Raw genomic sequence first — 19768 nt, forward strand, 5'->3', positions numbered from 1 at the left:
ATCACCTGAATAGGTTTTTCTGAATTGGAGTCCTCTGTGGATCTAGTGTGGTGGATTTCAGCAGTTGGAGAGGGGTGTTGTGTATCACAATCTAGCGGGAGATGTGGTCAATAAGTTGTTGGATAGGTAAGGTTCAGAGGCGATTCATTAAGGACAGTACTCCCAAACCTAAGTTGATAAACACCACCAGAGACTTTGCCAGAAGATATCAATGTTGTATTTGGGAGTCTGAGAATGTCCCCAGATTGTAATACAAAGTGTCTACATCCTCAAGAGAGAATCTCTAGCTTTCTCCAACTTCAATCATAAACCACCACCTTAACCTAAACACCACTCCCCTTCAATCCCAGACATTCAAATTCTGCCTCTACGTCTATGTGGAGGGATATTAAAAGTTATGGCTCTAGAGGAAAAACGATTGATGTCTTAATTCTCATTTGCATTTGATATGATGACCAGCGACAGAAATACTTGCAGAGGTTCTTTTTAAAAAATAAATGAATAAATACCTTCTTGAAAACTTTACTTTATTAGAGAATCTAGCCCAAGCGTGGAAAATTTAAAATCACTCTATTTACCAAAACTGGCTAACAATAAGCTTACTAAAAAAAAACAAAAAACAAAAAAACCCAACAATGATCAGTAAATACCTACACTTAACATTCTTAATTATGGGACAATTTTAAGATCCATGTTGATGTACTTGTAAGGTAAATACCTCTGTTTAATAATAATTAAAAAAAATTCTCACATGTAACACTGTTTTCACACTCATATACACATATAAAGGTTGGGAGACCTGTCTCAGAAACATGTTTATAATGGATTTACATAATATTGTGAAATAAAATCTGAATAAAAATTTTATTCCAACAACATTTCTCTATTTTTAAATAATGTTTATTGTTTAAGTTTTTATCACAGTGGAGATTAATTTATGCTTAATCATCCAGTGAATGCCTACTGTCACCTTTATCCAATTCCAAAAAAGCAAAATCAACTCATTCATACACTCTAAGTCCTGTTGCCATCCCACCATTCATTGCCTGTGTCTTTTTTCCCTTTTAACGGCAATATTATAAGATTGTGAAAAGGTATAACTAATAGGCTTATATGTGTAATACCATTTCTTCAAGTATTCAGACAGCAATATATTTGCCTGCATTGTACACTAGAAAACTACTTGTGACATTATTTCTAAGTACAGGAGAGTGGCTCCTGGTGGGAGTGTGATGAAGTTGTATGTCATAGTGTATGACAAGGATTTAAGCATTCTAGAATTTTCACAACTCTTCCCATTAGGTAGATGCTGTATTTTTCTACTGTCAGCTGTCAGACATAAGATGTCAAACTACAAATAAATAAAGCACACACTCAACATGTGTAGTGCAAATGCTAAGTAAACAGAATGACAGGGAATAAACTCGTAGTTGCCAGCAAGTGAACGGTTCAGTTGGGAGGTCCTGATTTTGTGATGTCTGTGACTTGCACCCCTATCCTCAAATGAATACTATTCCTGTCCCATGTCAGCCACAATGGATTGAAGTGAGGGTGAAGGCAGTGAGGAGGGGAGTGGGAATTCATTTTCACAAACAAGTAGTACAATTTCTCTGTCACTTCTGTATAACATGTAAAGTTTGACTTGGTAACCAGATCTCAAACCTCTCAGACAAAGCAGGTACCAATATGGAGAAAAGCAAATGTTCCAATGAAAAGAATTAAATGTTGGCACCTATGTAACAGACTGTGTGGCCCAGACAACAAAATAGGATGAAGGAGGTGTTTTGTTAAAGTTAAAACTTTGGAAATACCACACCTGAACATTCAAAAATTACATTACAGAAAAGCCATCAAACAGTTACAAAACATTCAAATAACAACCCTGTTTAAAGATGCCATAGAAGCAGTAATCTTCAGTACTCTGAACAAAAGTCAGAGCTTTGTTGCTTTGTTTTAATTACACATTTAACATACTGTTATTCATTAAAATGAAATAGAAAAAAACTATAAAATTCTCCCAGAGGCAAATTATTGGTAGGGAGAAAATAGAAGTAAAACGTGACAACCAATTTATACATTTACTTAATTGTATGTTTTTTCCCCCAGAAGTATCCACAGTCTGTAAGAAAAGTAAAACTAAAACAAAACAAAACACCTAAAATGAATAAACAAAAAAACCCTAAAAGTACAAAAACCGGTGTCATCTATCTTTTCATTTTCTTCCTCTGCATTCAGTTTTGAGGGAAAAGTGTTCTTTCATGGTAGTGTTCTGAGCCCCCCATATATGAAATTCTAGAAGAGAAACGTCTGGATCCTAACCGTCTTTCTATTTCATTCTTCAATGCGTTGTACCGTCAACAAATGTAACAAGCAGCTGGCTGAAATAATCTTAATTAGGAAACATACACACACACATACATATACAAACAAATCTTTTTTAAGAGAAAAGAAACCATTCCTTATCTGGGACACACATATATCAAGACTTAAAACTAAAGTCTGACATGGTCACTTAATTGATTTAAATAATTAAGGCTTCTAAAAGGTTCAGTGCCAAAACTCTCTGCATCAGTATTCGCATAAAATACATTTTTGCTTTTTAGGTCTGTGCTTTTTACAGCCATCTTAATTCCACAGAATTTCATTAGTAAGATCAGATAAGGGAGTGTTAGAATTGTTTTCTGATGTTTTCCTTTTAGTAGTTGTTAGACTAAATTATAGCAATAAAAATTCAATGACTGAACAGATTTGTTACTATCAGGTGGGCTGTTGGCTCATTTCACCTTCTTTTCATGTTTAATGTGGCCATTTCTTTTATACTTGCCATTGGGGATTCCATTATGGTAATGTCCATTAACTGTGCTATGCTTATTTCTAGACCACAAACTTTTGATTTTACTGTAGATAAATTTTGTGACCCAGGACAAGAGGAAGTAAAACAAGGCAGCACCAAGCAAAAGCACAAAGGCAACATCCAGTAAAAAATACTGACAGAAAGAGATTTGATGGACAGCGGCACGTAGGTGATGGGCTCCATTGTGACGCAGAATGTAATCGATCCAATAGACAGTCCGATTGACAGGGTGCCCAGGTTGATCCTTGTGGATTTCTGAAAGCTTCTGAGCCCTCTGACGGTAGCTATGAGGTGGAGGTAAGACACAGAATGATCATGTAGCTACAAGGCTCAGGATCATAACTCCCTAAAGTTAAAAATGGGGAAAATAATAAAAATAGCTATCCTGTATTAAGTACCCAGTATGTGCCAGGCACTGTGATAAGTGCTTTCAACACATTATCTTATACTAACACAGTAAAATAAATTTGACACAGATAAGGAAAATGAAAATCAGAGAGACCAAGTGACCTGACCATGATTACAAATTTGAGATTCAAATTCAAGTTTTTCTGACTCCAAATCCCATGCTCCTTCTACACTAGACCATGCCTCTTATATACACGTAATCCTTCTCTTCATATGCTTTTAAATACTATTAATCAATGAGTCTCAACCAGGAAGAGGAGTGAATTTATTAGATTCTAAAACAGAGGGACGGTGGGAAAAAATGCAGAATTTTGTCCCAACACCTTTTCCTTTTAGTAGTGACATTTAATTCTGTTCTGATTTAAAACAGCACTAGCTGACAGAGTGAGATTATTATATTTAGTAAACAGATGAAAAGGAATTGACAAACACTATGAAGCCATATGTGAGTGACATTATATGCAGTAGAGATACATATATGTATATGTATATACATACATATAAAGAGAACACTCTTAAATGATTGATAAGAGGATCAAAAATATTTAACTGTACATTTCTATGCCAATCTTTGGCACAAAGCCCCTTTGAGCATGGATCTCTGATTAGAGATTGCATTGTTCAAACGTAAGAAATAGTTTCCACATGGAAGGATTACAAAACACATCATGGAGGGTGTGGCCCTCGAGCTGTGCCTTATACAGGAACAAAAGTTTGGACATGTGAAAACTTGCTAGGCCAAGAGAAGAGTGTGAACTAAGTAATAAAGGTGGGAGGGCAAGAGTATGCCCAGAACAAACTTATTTGGAAAGAGTATGTAGCACAGGGGTGTTTGGCTGGAAATTAGACTGGAAAGTGAGTCTCCTTCACGTGTGTTCAGAATGACAAGATATGCAGCCCTGTTCTTAGAATCAAAGACCATTAAATCAGAGAGACTGGCTTTAAACCAGAGCTTCAGGGATAGGATTAAAGAAAGGAAGAGACTGATGGTGGGAAGATCATCCAAAAGACTGCCCTCGGGCTTCCCTGGTGGCGCAGTGGTTAAGAGTCCGCCTGCCGATCCAGGGGACACGGGTTCGTGCCCCGGTCCGGGAAGATCCCACATGCCGCGGAGCGGCTGGGCCCATGAGCCATGGCCGCTGAGCCTGCGAGTCCGGAGCCTGTGCTCCGCAACGGGAGAGGCCACAGCAGTGAGAGGCCCGCGTACCACAAAAAAACAAATACAAAAACAAAAGACTGCCCTCATGGCCCTAATTTCCTGCCTCCCAGGGTCCATGATCTTTCTCCTAAGCCATACTGTCTACCATGTGTTGAAAAGTTTGTGAAAAAACTATAGAACACTGTAAACTGTTGTTAATTGTTTTCTTGTATTTTGAATACTTATATAAGTAAATTTTTAAAAAGAAAAAGCCCATTTTCTGTGTCATCCTAGCCTTACAACAAAATTACTGTTATATAATAAACCCAGTTGGTTTAAAAGTGTAAAACCTCACCCAAATATTAAGAGGCCATCCCTGTAATATTCCTTGTACTATTAAGAGGCCTTGCTTTGTAATCTATCATTATTTCTAATCAATGGCAAAAGGTAAATTAGAAACTTTTGATTACTCTGTTTTGTGAGAAAATTCTTACAGGATAAAAGGGCATCTTTAAAATACGGAAGTGAAACATGGTATCTTAGAAAATGAAATTCAACCTTCTATTTTAACATAGAAGAAGGAGGATTAAAAACAATCTTGGTCCTCAGGTACCTTAATGTCATGAGACTATGGCCCATTCTCTAGAGATGATTAAACAGACTGCATGTGACAAAGATCCTTCTGCAGGGACTCTGGCTTCATTGCCACCTATGAAATTCCAGTAGGCTCACTGGTCCAGAACCAGTCCTTACCTGCCTCAGCTTACGTGAGTATGGAGTAGGGCCTCATCGCTCAGACCTTTACTTCTCCCCAAGAGCAGACTCATTAAGTCACTGCCCGGCCCAATTTTCCAAGATTCCCCCTTTCAGAGGTAGCAAGTGGCATTGTCCTTTCAGCATAGTTTGCTTGACAACCCAAAATTTCTACCAGTAGGAATATAAAGTTTGCGGGGAAAAAAAAAAGAACAGTGTGATTAAAATGGTCACTTAAGGCCACTTCTAAACTCTCCTTATGAATGTCTTGGATAAAATTACTTTTAATAAAACAAATTACCTTGTAAGGGGCTCATGTGACTTGCACATTTTATTTTACAAAAGGGGAAGTGTCTCCTATCAAAAGTAATAACTGGGCTTCCCTGGTGGCGCAGTGGTTGAGAGTCCACCTGCCGATGCAGGGGATGCGGGTTCGTGCCCTGGTCCGGGAAGATCCCACATGCCACGGAGCGGCTGGGCCCGTGAGCCATGGCTGCTGAGCCTGCGCGTCCGGAGCCTGTGCTCCGCAACGGGAGAGGCCACAGCAGTGAGAGGCCCGTGTACCGCAAAAAAAAAAAAAAAAAAAAAAAAAAAGTAATAACCAAGGGCTGGATGTGTGTTAAGTTCATAAGGATTAACTACCCATCTTTCTCTACAACTTGCTTTAATAAAATCTCCAGATTCAAAAGAATTCCTTCCAAAGAACAAAAGCAATAGCTTTCAGTAAATAAACCCAAACTCGTATGGGAAGAAGGAAGACATGGTTCAAGTTGAGTAAAAAAGAAATAAGTGATACTTCTTTAGCACTATTGGTTTAAACTAGAATATCTTGGACACAATATTAGTGAATCAAATCAGCCTTTTCAATAATTATGGCATGTTAAATATGGAACATTATCATGTATTTGAAACAAAAAAGATAAATGCCTTAAGTTTACAATAATTACTTTTAGCAAAGAACATACTACCTGAATCATTGTCATTTTTACAATGAATAAAGACATCTTCCTACCCTGAATGTGCAAAAGGCTTTAGTTAAATATTTAAACTTTTCAAGGGTTATATGCAAATAACTAATTATTTATCTTATATGGATACTTTGTGGAAGAATATAAATTTATTCACTAAACAAAATAAAACCTAGTTTGAAATCAAGCACATATGTATACGTGAAGATGGCATAGCTGGGATTTAATCGCAGTGTGACCTAAGACTATAGCCTGGTCTCTGACTTGGCCCCTTTTACACCTCACAGAACACAGCCAGACTGATTTTGTGTGGATGATCCAGACTTTTGCTTTTTCTGCATAACCGACCCAATCTCGGCAGCTCTGCCACTATCTCTCTACAAACTCTACTTGAGGGCTGCATTGTACAAATCTTCCTTTAAAAGCCTATATGATACATATCATCTTCCATAAGAACATCACATTTTGAAAAACACTAGACTTTTAAAAGAAAGGCTACAGAACACAGATGAAGGGATCTCACAGTCAGGTACCTCAGATCAGCAAACATACTGATCCAAGTGCCAAGAGCTGTGACCGAGACACTGGATCCTCTAAGGGGTCAGCACACAAAGGCCACCTCCAAGCCCACATAAGACAGCATAATGAACTGCAGTGCACTTGAACCCAGCCTTTTACCTAAAAGCTACATCGCTTTATATGAAAGAATTGTTCTTATTGTTGGTTGTTTCTTAGAATATGGCAGTGTTTCTCAGTCTACTGTTATGCCATCTACCCTGGGTATAAACAGAAGAACCTCACACTCTTCAGACATTAATGCCATTTGAAAGGCAAGATCAATTAAATGTCACGTAAAAATGGGAAATATTGTTACTTTGTTTTAAAACTACACAGGCCAACTCTCTACTCTTTCAGGCTCAGTTGTGAACTGGGTTAACTCAAGACACATCAAGAATTTAAGAAAAAAAATAAAATAAAGATTCTGACTAGTCATTCACCTGAGTAAAAAAATCTTGGCATTTCATTGACGCCCCGCACTAGGGAAACCCAGCACCAGGCAGTATCAAGAGCACCAGCTTTGGAATCAGACAGTCCTGGTTCAAATTCCTACTCTAATAGCTTTGTAACTATGGGCAAATTACATAAGCTCTCTGAGTTTCAAGTGCCTCATCTCTATCATATGAATAAGGAGAACGGTGATATATAGTTTTATGAGCATCAAAATGAGATAAAGGACACAAAAATGGACACAGTAGGGACCCAATGGTTCCCATGGTAGTTTTTCCTTAGTTTGTCAAACCTTGGTAGAATATTATTCAAGTCATACAAGGCTGGCCAAATGATTGCTATTTCTATTTTCCAAATGACAGAAACATGCACAAGGCATTATACACAGGAATCTAAAGGATATTTCTATAATTGGTTTATTGACAACCTACTGGCAATAATCAGCTATTGACAATGTGCTGTGGTATATATATTTCATCTGCTTTAATATTAATTGAAACCTTACCTGGGATTATTGATAACTTTCACTAGTGCTTCATACAGCTCTCCTTCAGTAACTGTCTTCCATTCTAGCAGTATTCCCATACCTTTTGCCTGCACCCGGGTCATAGTATCATAATGGTCTCCAAAGAGTGGGATTCCCACTACAGGAACACCATGATACATAGTTTCAAAAATACTATTCAAACCACCATGGCTCAGGAAGGCTTTAATATTTGAATGCCCTAAAGAAGGATTAAAAAAGAAAACAACTTAGAATATTGTGTATTGTTCTAGGAAGAGATTTTCCAGAAATTTCTTAAAAGCTGATATTATAATAAACATGCATTTCAGATATAGGATTTTTAAAGGCACAGTTTCACAGATTACTGCTCTATACCAATTACAATGCTTGTTATATACATAATTATCTGATTTACATATATCAGTTAAAAGCCATTTTTAAGCTAATATTTATAACTTTAAGAATTATATCATAATATCTTCTCCCAAAACACAAATATCAACTGCATTCAAATGGCCAATAATTAACAGGATATCAATGAAAGCAAGAAATGACAAAAAGTACCAGTGGGCAATCACATTCTACTAAACACAGACACTCACTTTCTGGCTACTCAAGCATTTATCTATATTAAAGTCTAACACACTTTGCAAAAAAACATATGTAAAAATGTGGGGCTGGATTCCAGATGTCCATGAAGAGTTTCTGTGCTTACCCAAAGAGGAACATTGTATGGTGCTTAGCATTTACAACATTCAAGTCATATCAGCACCTGTGCTACACAATCTTAGGGTCTGATTTTACATTTTAGGTATAAAAACATGTAGGGACAGACAGTTACAAAAGTTAGTTGTAAGAGATGGGACATCACGTAACATCTGGCTGTCATGGAGATAAAGGAGATAATTCATCAAAATTAATGAGGTATTTAAAAATCCAGATCTCCTTCTGAGCAGAAAGTTTTACATAAAAAGTGTAAGACAAAGAAACACTGCACTCAGGATAGGTGCTCTATGGCCAGAAAGGAATTATAGCTTGCAAAAACACAAACATTTAAGATAAACATACATCAAGTAAAAAAACAAACTCTGTGTGTGAACCTGGGTCTCAATGGGGCTCCAGGACTCTCCCACCTCAACATCTAGCAGGCTGGTCACTCAGTGTCTCTTGCTCTGACCCATAAGCGGCTTCTCAACTCAGCCCAACTAAGGGATCTACCCTCGCAGTGGATTTCAAACTTTCTTTTCTGTAGTAGAACCAACCTTTTTTCTTTAAACAAAACTTTATTATCACCAAGCCCAGCAGTGAAAAATAATGCAGAGCTGGTGTATGGAGAGCAGGGGGCAGTGTCATGAGAGGAGGGGAGGGGAGAGACACTGACTTGGTTCCTGCTTTTCATCCTGGAGGAATCTTCTGAGCATAGTTAGAAACCAACAGAGGACCCACAAAGGTCATGGCTAGAGTTAAAAAGGATGCTAATCTCAGAAAACGCAGAGAGCTGAGATTCTAAGGAACCCAGAAGAGATGTGAACTTGAGGAGGGCCTCTGGGTGTAGCTACACCTCGCTGTAGAGCCTCGCAGAAAAAAACCCATAAGACCAATTTAGATGCTCCCAGACAGCAGAGCCCCTGCTGAAATGAGATGGCTGATGGTCAAGATATCTTATTTAAATTTACTGCTTCCTTCCTACCTTCTATGGAATCTGAAGTCATAATAGTAAAGACATAAAAAAGAAAAAAAATACAAACATCAAAAAAGGTAAACTGTCTTGTTATTTTTTTCTCAGTTTTACCATTTATAGAATAACATTTATAATAAACTAAACAAAAGGAATTATTTATCTATATACTTACTGTTTTTCAGTTACAAAATTCAATTTGCAGGTTTTTAGGGGGTCAATTTAGCTTCTAAAAGATATTCTTTAAAAGTCTATTTTTAAGAATATAACTTAAAGCTACTTCTACATAATCTGTTAGATTAGTATTATTGAACAAATGATGGTCAATATTGCCAAAATCAGTAACATTTTTATAATTTCCTTAATAAGTAATCTCTTAAAGAATAATATGGCCTTATATTTTCCTAGAGATTTAATGAATAAAACAATTTACATTTTACTATCTGTGCTTATTAAACAGAATTAGATTCAGATTCAGATATCTTAAAAGATACACATATAATTGGTATTTTAATTTTGAGTTGAGGATCAGAACCCCAAGAAATAAATAAATCAAAAGAAATAATGTGTTCAAAAGTGCCCAGTGATTTAGGGTAAAATCTAGGCAGATAATCCAAGTAAAGTTAAAATAAGTTGACTGTTATTTTGGCTTTCTGCTTCTCTGTGGTTTCAAACAAATGAATAATTTCAAATTTCTCTGGGTTCTTGGATACATCTGTAGTAAAACTATAACATAAATCTAAGTTTTCACTATTTTAATTTTACTACTTTTAGCTGATCGACATAACTAGGTATAACTTTACTCACCACTAGCTTATATAGTATTAAGTATATTTTTCAGAAAATTAAAATTTGTGACTGGTCTAAAAATTTTAATTTATAGGCCTAAATGATTATACTTTAAAATTATTTGCCAATAACTAAAGGTTTGACTTGTTGGTCTGAAATCCAGGACTTAACGCACTAGATAACATAATGATTCTATCATACACCATACATGTATTGTATAAGCCACTCGAGTGTAAAACTCACATTTACACAATTAAAATCTAAAAGCCAAGTAAGCACCCACATGTCACTTACTTACCAAGCAGGTCATTTTGTGGTAACCATTCTATGAGCTTGGTGTTGTTTCCCAGATTCTTTGGTTTGGTTCCAGAAAACCTGAAATTTACACCAGACTATGAATCTTCCAAAAAATCACACTTTACTCCTCGTATGAACTCTCTGGTTAAATTTTTGGATTTAAAATAAATGTTACATGATCTTTCGTTGACATTCTTAAGAGGGAAGAAATGTTTTAGTAACAACAAAAATTTCAGTTTCTTTTTCACATTTTCATTGACTGAGGGATAAATAAGAAACACTCTGATTATACTGAGATCTATTTTCCTTCAGCTCTCCTCCCCTATCCACAGAGATGGGGGACATAGCAACCAAATGACCCTATGCTAGAAAGTCATTTTCTACCAGCTAGAAGGTGAAACAGGAACGACCAGCAAGGGCCACCACTGGGCAGTCAATAGCTCCCACCTGGACACCCAGAAACTGAGGGAAGGCTCAAGAATTGGAAGAAAGCAGGAAGTACTCTTCTCTAGCTGGGCCCCAGAGACAGTTCTGTGGGGCAAAGGACATAATTAGGCTGTTTCCTGCCTTGATCTTTGAAAGATAAACCATACAGTGCTTATCAACTGAGAGAATGGCAAGAGTTTGAAATAAGCAGATACAAAACTGTTCCAAATAAAGTAGAAGGGGCACTTTCTGGGTTAAGCCTAATAGAAGAAATCCAATAGGACTGGAATCCAAAGGGAGAAGTCTTAAACCATTGGAATAAAATATGTATCCATTTCATAGCTTAGCCAGGATAAGGAGGAGCTAATCACAGTTGTTACAAAGGAAAAACCCCTATTACTCAGAGCCTACTTGTAATGGCTTGACACTGGGGCTGACCTTGATCACTGCTGTATCCCTAGAGCCCAATGGTGGGGACAGGTACTAAGTAAATACACACTAAATAAGTGTCCAGATCCAAGTTTAGACACTGCGTTAGAAACTCCAGAGACAGACACATGTTGGCAGTGCCTCCAAGAAGAAGTGGGGTCTGTTTTGACTAGCATTAATTGGCAAGTTACTGGTTTTTTTTTTTGCGGTATGCGGGCCTCTCACCATTGTGGCCTCTCCCGTTGCGGAGCACAGGCTCCGGAGGCGCAGGCTCAGCAGCCATGGCTCACGGGCCCAGCCAGTCCGCGGCATGTGGGATCTTCCCGGACCGGGGCACGAACCCGTGTCCCCTGCATCAGCAGGCGGACTCTCAATCACTGCGCCACCAGGGAAGCCCAAGTTACTGTATTTTTAAAGGCCTAGTCTCTTGGATAAAGGAAATCGGAAGTATTTATAGACAAAGTGGGAGCCCAAAAGGCTCCATGAAATATTTTACCTATTTAATCATTCATCCATCATTTTTTCCTCATTCCAACACTGACTTGAAGGAGTATACAGAAATGCATTCAATTACACATTTTTAAGTGATAATAAATAATAGAAGGGTAAATGAGGGTAACATAAAAATGTACCCATCACAAGAATACATCATTGTGTATCAGATCTTCTTTTTATGCTATGGGCTAGATGTCTTTTTAACCATCACAGAGTATTATATAAGTTAATCCCTAGATTTCGATACACTAAGAAACAAAATGAAAAGTCAAAGGCATCCTGCTAATATTGCCAGGGAATCAATGGGCTGTGCTTTACTCAGACCTGCGGGCTAAGTAAGAGGATATGGAAAATCAAGAGTGAAGAAACAACCTATATTATTACCTTACCTCCAAATCACTTTTTGGGGCAGTCTCCCCAGAGCTCCTGCCAGTTTGTTAGCAATGTCTTCTGACAGATACTTGACACCAGCTCCGAAAGATACCAGGACAAAGCCATGTTGATTAGCACCATTGACCCACCTTTGGAGATCCTGCAAATCAAAATGTGGCAGTTAATTTTATGAAGGAGTAACACAGCTCAGAATCAGTGTCATCACAGCCCAGTTTTTAATAAGCCTTCAGATAATTTTCTTAATTAAATAGTGAAGATAATATAATATTTTCCTTTAGATAACTGCTTTTTTTAAAAAATATTTCACTGAATAATGCTAACTAAAATAAGGAGGGCAGGTAGTTAATTTGGTTAAGATCAAAAAACAACAACAAAAAATCAGTAATTAATGACCTAAGAGCTCAGACAGAAGTAAAAAACAAAAAATTGAAACTCATGTTTAAAATACGGTCAGAGATAAATTTGTATGAGGACATAAGTGAAAGATTAGACACATGACAAAGACATTAACTACCACCCTCCCACACACACACCCAGGGAGACTTTTATTTTAGGAGTGGGCTGATTTTATCTTGGTCTAAGTTTGATAATTTTCATTTCTGAAGAGCATACTGTATTAATGACTGAGAAAGAGAAGGAATTAGCTAATAATTCCAAACATCCATAGGCCTAACAAGTTTTACTATTTCTCTAATTATTTCTTCAACTCACACAGAATAGAAATCATGCATACTGTATAGTGAGGCATCCAGGGGTTCTGGAAATCTCTGAGCAGAAGCTTTCTCTCATTTTGTGGGAAAATGCTAAATTCTCAAACATGTCCATCTACAGCTAATAGATAAGGGGCCATGGCATATCTGATGTTAAATAGGGACAACTGTCAAATTTCAGGAATACTCATTTCAGAGGAAGACACATTAACACATTTCTACCAGTATTTCTGATTTAACTGAAGTTGAAAGAAGTTCGTTTTAAGGGATACCACCCTTGTTTTATTTTATTCTCTAGGCACCAGCTTTTTTTATGGTAAGTTATCCCTTTGAATAAGTCTTTGTCAAAGACACTGAGCTTCAGTTTCCCATATAAAAATGAATAAAGCCACAGCACTTTGAAGAATACATAATTCTGTTGTAAGGAAAACAAACATGCCGTCTACTGGCAACACCTAGGCCATAATATAGTCATGGAAACGGGACAAACGCACTGTGTATTCATAACGTGCAGAGTGAGCTGTCACTGTTATATCTCGCAGACCCGGTAGGTCTCTTGTTCAGGATGAAGAAGTTACCAAGATGACTGTGTCGCCCGTGCTCTTTGCATTTCACACCACTTTCTGGCATAACCTGATTTGCAGCTGGGAGGTAAGAAGTACAGTAAGGGGCTTCCCTGGTGGTACAATGGTTGAGAGTCCGCCTGCCAATGCAGGGGACACGGGTTCATGCCCCGGTCCGGGAAGATCCCACATGCCGCAGAGCGGCTGGGCCCGTGAGCCATGGCCACTGAGCCTGCACATCCGGAGCCTGTGCTCCGCAATGGGAGAGGCCACAGAAGTGAGAGGCCCGCATAACCGCAAAAAAAAAAAAAAAAAAAAAAAAAAGCAGTACAGTAAGTAGTATCATCGCAATAGCATCACCACATAGCTCAATACTGAGTATTTATATGGAATGTTAGCCCTCTTTATGTCTTTATTTTCTTTGCTTTCTTTCCCTTTTCTTTTCCTTTTCTCAATGAGATCTGTGTTAACTGGCTCTATCACACTTATATTCTTAGCAGGAAAGAGGGGACCACATTTTATGCCTCAAATGAATTAGTGAATAGTGTCATTATATGACCAAGAGTGATGATGGAAAGGAGGTACATCCTTCCAGCTACTGAGTAGTAAAATAGGCTATAATTATTTGGGAGGGAAGAAAACCTTATCAAAACACCTCATTTTCCAGGAAACTCTATTTGTTTATGAACATATAAAAGAAATCGAGAATATATCAACTGTGGATTAAAGCTTTTAACTTATATTCTACCACATTTACCAAGACTATCACGTGCTGAAAATTTAACAGCGTAACTTGTAGATTCAAAGTAAGAAACTAAACAATTTAGAATTTTCAATTTATATATAGTCTTAAGCCAGATATACTTAGAACAAATATAAATGCTGCACAGTAGAATAATCTGAATTCATATGGTGTTTTCTCCCTATGGTTTGTCTTCAAATAATTTATCACCTACTATCCAATTCTCTAAAGACAAAAATTTCAGGGTCGATGCCATTTGCAAAATGTTTACATTCAGAAATACTAAGCGTTATGGGAATAACATTTAAATTTTGTTTCCCGAGGACTTAAAAGGTCTTTGAGTTTCAACTGACTCTTTGTATACATGTTTGTTCTTTGTTTTGCATGATATAAAATGAAATCCATAAACCTATTTTTCCAGCTTTTTTCCTACCGTAGTCATTAGCCGTAACAAGAATATATTCAAGTATATAATCTTTATTTGTATGGAAGGGAATAGAGAAAATTTTATTCATCATGGTTCCCTCCAGGGAAAGTACTCAGCATTTTTAGAAGATAACACTGCACTTGGCTTAGAGGGGAGAGTGAGGCCCCAAGGTGATATCCCCACTGCCATGTCCTGAGCTGGAGATGGAACAGGGGAGTGAGAGGTCGGAGTAGAGAGAGTGAGGGGCAGGGGCCACTGGGCCGCTTGGGGATGTAACCCCTCCCCGTGATCTGTGATCGCCAATCTGCAGCCTCAACTCAGAAAATGTCTGGTGTGACTCATGTTTTATGAGAACGTAGAAGGGGCTGGGTTTGGGGTTTGGCTGATACAGTGACCTTCTGGTAGCATAGAGCCAGAGGCCGAAGGGATCTAGAATTTGCTCAACTTATAGTGAAGACTTGGGAACCAGAACTTCACAAAAAGTGTGCTTAGGTCTCCAAAGGGCTGGAAGGCCAGGTGGCATCTCAACTCTCTATATATGTACCATATTTTCTGGAATTTAAGACCCCATCAGTTATAAAATATAAACTGATTTAATAACAACTCTTCACTAAACCGCCCCCTTCATAATAAATGTAATTAATGTTAAAAAAAAAATCCCAATTCCAGAAACTTACCACTGTTAAAAATATAGGTACTTTAGAAACCCCCTGTCCTGGGGCAAATACCAACTTAAAAAATTGGACTGAAAAAAAAAAACCCTCACAATATCAACAAAAATAATACATATTTAAGACTAGAGTAAACCTAAGGATGCACATAAAGAAAACAAGACAATTTTACCGAAGGACAAAAAAGAAAATCTATTCAAATGGAGAGATGTAACGTGGGCTGGGAAGGAAACATCAAAGTTATGAAGATGCTGATTTTTTATAAAATTAAGTTCAATGCATCCTCAGCCTACATTCCAAAAGGATTGTTATGGAACTTGAAAAGCTGAGCCTAAAATTCATTTAGAAAAGAAAATGTACAAGAGAGGCCAAGAAATTTCTGAAAAAGAACAGAGTTTACCCTTCAAGATATTAAAATGTACTCTGGAATCTAGAACCATCACAATGCATGTCTTCATTATTAGAAGGAAGATAGGAAGTCAGCATTTTCATCAGCGGAGAGAGGAGGCCTCCAGCTACTGATTCAGAAAAAATAGTGAGTTAGATCCCTCCACTAACACAAATTACAGAAGGATTAAAAAGTTAAATTGAATTAAAATATATGAAGTACTTGAAGAAAACCCCCAAAGATAATGTTCGTGTATTTGGGTGGGGAAGGTCTTCCTGGGCCAGTCACAGACTCCAGAAGTCATAAGGAAAAGACTGACAGATCTGACTGTAGAACAACAAAAATCTTCTAGAGTATGAAAGACATTTTACAAAGCAAAAGAATAATAAATAGATGCAGAATTATTTGTAACACACAAAACAAAGAATATCTAAAACAAAATAATGAGGGAAAAAAACCCCGCAAACAACATGAGAAAACACGTCTTTCACAGGAGGAGAGCATACGGCATAAAACATGGAAAGATGCTTAGCCTCAGATGGATAATCAGAGAAACGTAAATTCAAATTGTTTTCATCTCTTGTTCTCTCGGTAGTCTGTACAGTACTCTATTAGATCCTGTCAATATACTATTACTTAATTGATTTTAACTTAAGAATTGACTGTAGTATTTCCCTTTAAGTATTACTGTTTTATAATTTTCTGTCAACTATTTTGTTTTGCTAGAAGGATAAAATGCCTTTTCCTAAGTGAACTCTGGGTTTATTTTCCAATTATTTAGCAAAACTTTTCCCACTTTAAGATTATCTTTTAAATAGCTCTACCTTTTTTTTTAGTAATTTTACATAGTTTCATTTCTTTAAGTTTTAACCTTTCCTCACCAGACTTTTTTTGGAGTAAAGAATGAAACTGGGATCCATCTTTATTTTTAACCGAACAACCAGCCTTCTCAACACTACAGAGTATTATTTCATCTTGTCCTCATTTATTTGAAATGCCACCCTCTCAGTCAATTTCTAAATTCTATTCTCTTCCACTGATCTATCCATCCATTCCTGTGTCCGTGTCAAAGAGTTTTACTTACTGCTCTTTTATAATACATTTTAATATTTGCAGTGATAGATTTCTCAATACTTTTCATTTAAGGACTTTGTTTTTTAAAACACATCAACTGCCATTTGTTAGCAGTACCACTTTTTCTTATGTATGTTATGGATATTTGTGCATATATGTACAGAATACACACCTCACATCATGTACCGCACGAGTTTAGTAATTGCATTCAGTCCTTTATACTTAATTGGCCAGCACTGCATGCTCGCTGCTCCACTAGATGGCAGGGCAGGAACAGAGCATGGATGTCCGGGCTCTGCTGAGTTTCCCAGGCTCTCAGCCATCATCACAGGCCCAAACCCAGAGCCTATCTCTACGGTTTTTCCTGCTCATTCTCCAGGGGAAAAACTCTGTCATTTCCACAATGTAAGTAAAAGCAAGATCGTCACAGGAATAGAACAAATACTGAGCAGGAAAGCAGCGATAGTCATAGGTGCTTCTCTCACTTTATTACCATGACTACTTCCATTTCTATGCAATTAAAGTAACCAATTTAGATACTTACCTACACTTTGCTATAATTTTATATACATAGCTTTTGAAAAGACAACCTTGTAATAAGAATAATCATTTTATCTTCTTGTAGAGTTAAATAGGGAAGGCGTCTTATGCCCTTTGTGGAAAAAAGTAGCATAATAAGGAAATATGGATAACATATTTATCATAAGCAAATACTATATATTAACATATTTGCTTTTTTTTTTTTAACAATTGTGACCTGGTCCACATGATGCCTTTCCTGGTATGGCCAGATTCCCTTCCCTACAGTAATTATACACCAAATGCCTTGACTTGGTTGTTGGAAGAATAAGGCAATGAAAAGTATATCATCTTCCCCCTCCCCACTTCCCTCCCTGGAGCGCGGTTCAGGATGAGTGGGTAATGTAACCTGGCCCTGTGAGACAGCAGATGGGGGTGGAACAGGACCCAAGAGATGTACCAGAGCTAGACTGGGGCAGCAAACGCCCCCAGAGTTTAAAACTTCCAATAACTTCAGGTAATATTTTGACATGGTGAATGTCGAGACATGGAGGATAGTGAAAAAATATTCTAAGAAGGAGTAGAGAGCAGATTCTGAGACTTTTAGAGAAGACAATCATTGGGTGACTCCTTTCTCCTTTTTTATACACTTAAGCCTCCTATCCAAAAACAAAACTTCCTCTTAATTGTACAAATGTAAAACACATCCCAATTCCAGAAATGTACACGTAGACTTTTAAAAGATCATCACTTCAGAATCAATGAAAGAATATCTAATGAAAAGGTGGATGGTACAGGCCCCCCTCTATCCTGTCTAGGCTTAATTCTGAGGACATCAGGATGTGGACAGACCCCTAAGGAAATCTTTAACAGCTCAGAGCCTGGGGACAGACTGCGCTGCGGAGGTTAGCACCAGATCTGTCCTGACGGCAGCCTATGACCCAAACCTACTCCTTTCTCCCCACAAAATAGAGCCTTGAGAGGGGGCCAGTGCAGTGGAGACACCAATAACACTGCATCCTTTGTCAGCCCCATCCATTCTGAGGCAAAGAATGCCTGGACTGTGAGAGAATCCTACACAGAGATGGTGATGGGAGAAGCGGGGTGGGTGTTGGGACCTCTGTTCTTGTTCCCAACACCAATATCAATAGGCCTCTTTTCCCATTTTAAAGGGCCTGATACAAAGAATGCTCCCATTTGGTCAGGTGGGCTGCACAGAACTGAAATATTCATTCTGCAAAATCTACTAGATAAGATAATAATGAACATTTTTGATATAAAATGTTTTAAAAACACCGCGGGACATCAAACGTGATCTTTGACTACTGCTAAGATAGTTAACCAAGACTTAGTAAACAAACAATAATTAAAAATACCATTGAAAATATAAGTTACCATTCAAAACGAAAACGGACCAACTACTGTTTTTACTGAGTTAATTGGCAAAGAATTTGGTTTAAACCCCAATTCCACAGTTTGCTGTGCTATCTTCATCAAGTGCCTATTCTCTCTGAGGCCCAGCTTTCTCTTCTTAAAAGATGCTGATAATACTTCACAGGGGCACTGTGAAGATTAAATGGGATCAAATATATAAAAGTGCTTTAAAACATAAAAATTATGGTGTTATTTTCCCAGGGCAGGAAGTCTGAGAAGCAACACACAGATGATGGACTGAAATGATAGCCACACTGAGAAAAGGAAAAAAATAAAGTTATTCTGCACCAAGACATTTTCTCTGAATTATACATACTCTCTTCGCCATGTTTTTGATCCTTCAGAATAAAGCCAGTTAAAACAAATACATAAATGAGAAAAAGTACAAAAAATGTTTTATATGCAGTATCAAATATAGTTGTCAGTTTTTCAGAACAGTCAAGTAATTTCTAAGATTATCCAAAGGAGTTAAGCCACAACTAACCTGAAGAAGCAATAGAGTGATCAATGTCAAGGTGATGGTTCTATTAAAAAAAAAAAATCTCAGAAGATGCCTTCATTAACACAGTGAACATTTTCAGGAGGATGTAATAAGTACCTAGAAGGGTGTATTCATTTCCACTGAGATTCTGCAGTATCTTTTTTCTTTCTCATAAGGCTTTTAATTGTTGCCATTACAGTTACAATTAAAAGTAAGCAAAATTTGAAACCCTGATTTGATTTTGAAGACAGTTAAATTTTCAAGGCTCTTAAGACCTTCAAGAAACTGCACACAGTCAGGATGTCCCAAAGATATGATCATGGCAAGGTACCCAGGCACTGTGGAAAGTAACCACTGGGTGTAAAAAGATGAAAATCTCACCAGGAAAAAAAAAAATCAACGCAAAAAGTGACAGCTAAATCTTTCTTATGTTACAAAAGGAAATTAAGAATCCAGAGGTTTGGGGAGGATGAGAGAGATCTGAGCATGATGATTTGTAACAGACAAGGAGGACAGGGGTATGAAAGGGAGGGATAAAGATGCAGAAACAGTAGGCGTATGTTGTCTTGGCACATGTGAGTGTAGTATACAGATCTGTGATCCTGGAACATTCCAAAA

General features: G+C 37.4%; 1 protein-coding gene across 1 annotated transcript in view; it reads right to left on the bottom strand.

The window, feature by feature from the left end:
- Positions 1 to 2774: 2774 nt before the first annotated feature.
- Positions 2775 to 19768, bottom strand: part of UGT8 (UDP glycosyltransferase 8) — a gene marked incomplete at both ends in the record, with an annotated part of 59103 nt that continues 42109 nt past the window's right edge. The window contains 4 exons of the mRNA XM_082838395.1: positions 2775 to 3138; positions 7635 to 7854; positions 10400 to 10476; positions 12138 to 12280. Of these exons, the coding sequence (XP_082694521.1) occupies positions 2775 to 3138; positions 7635 to 7854; positions 10400 to 10476; positions 12138 to 12280 (804 nt within the window). The remainder of the gene's footprint in view (positions 3139 to 7634; positions 7855 to 10399; positions 10477 to 12137; positions 12281 to 19768) is intronic.

This window comes from Leucopleurus acutus, assembly GCF_964270905.1.
Source record: "Leucopleurus acutus genome assembly, chromosome: 4".
NCBI lineage: Eukaryota > Metazoa > Chordata > Mammalia > Artiodactyla > Delphinidae > Leucopleurus > Leucopleurus acutus.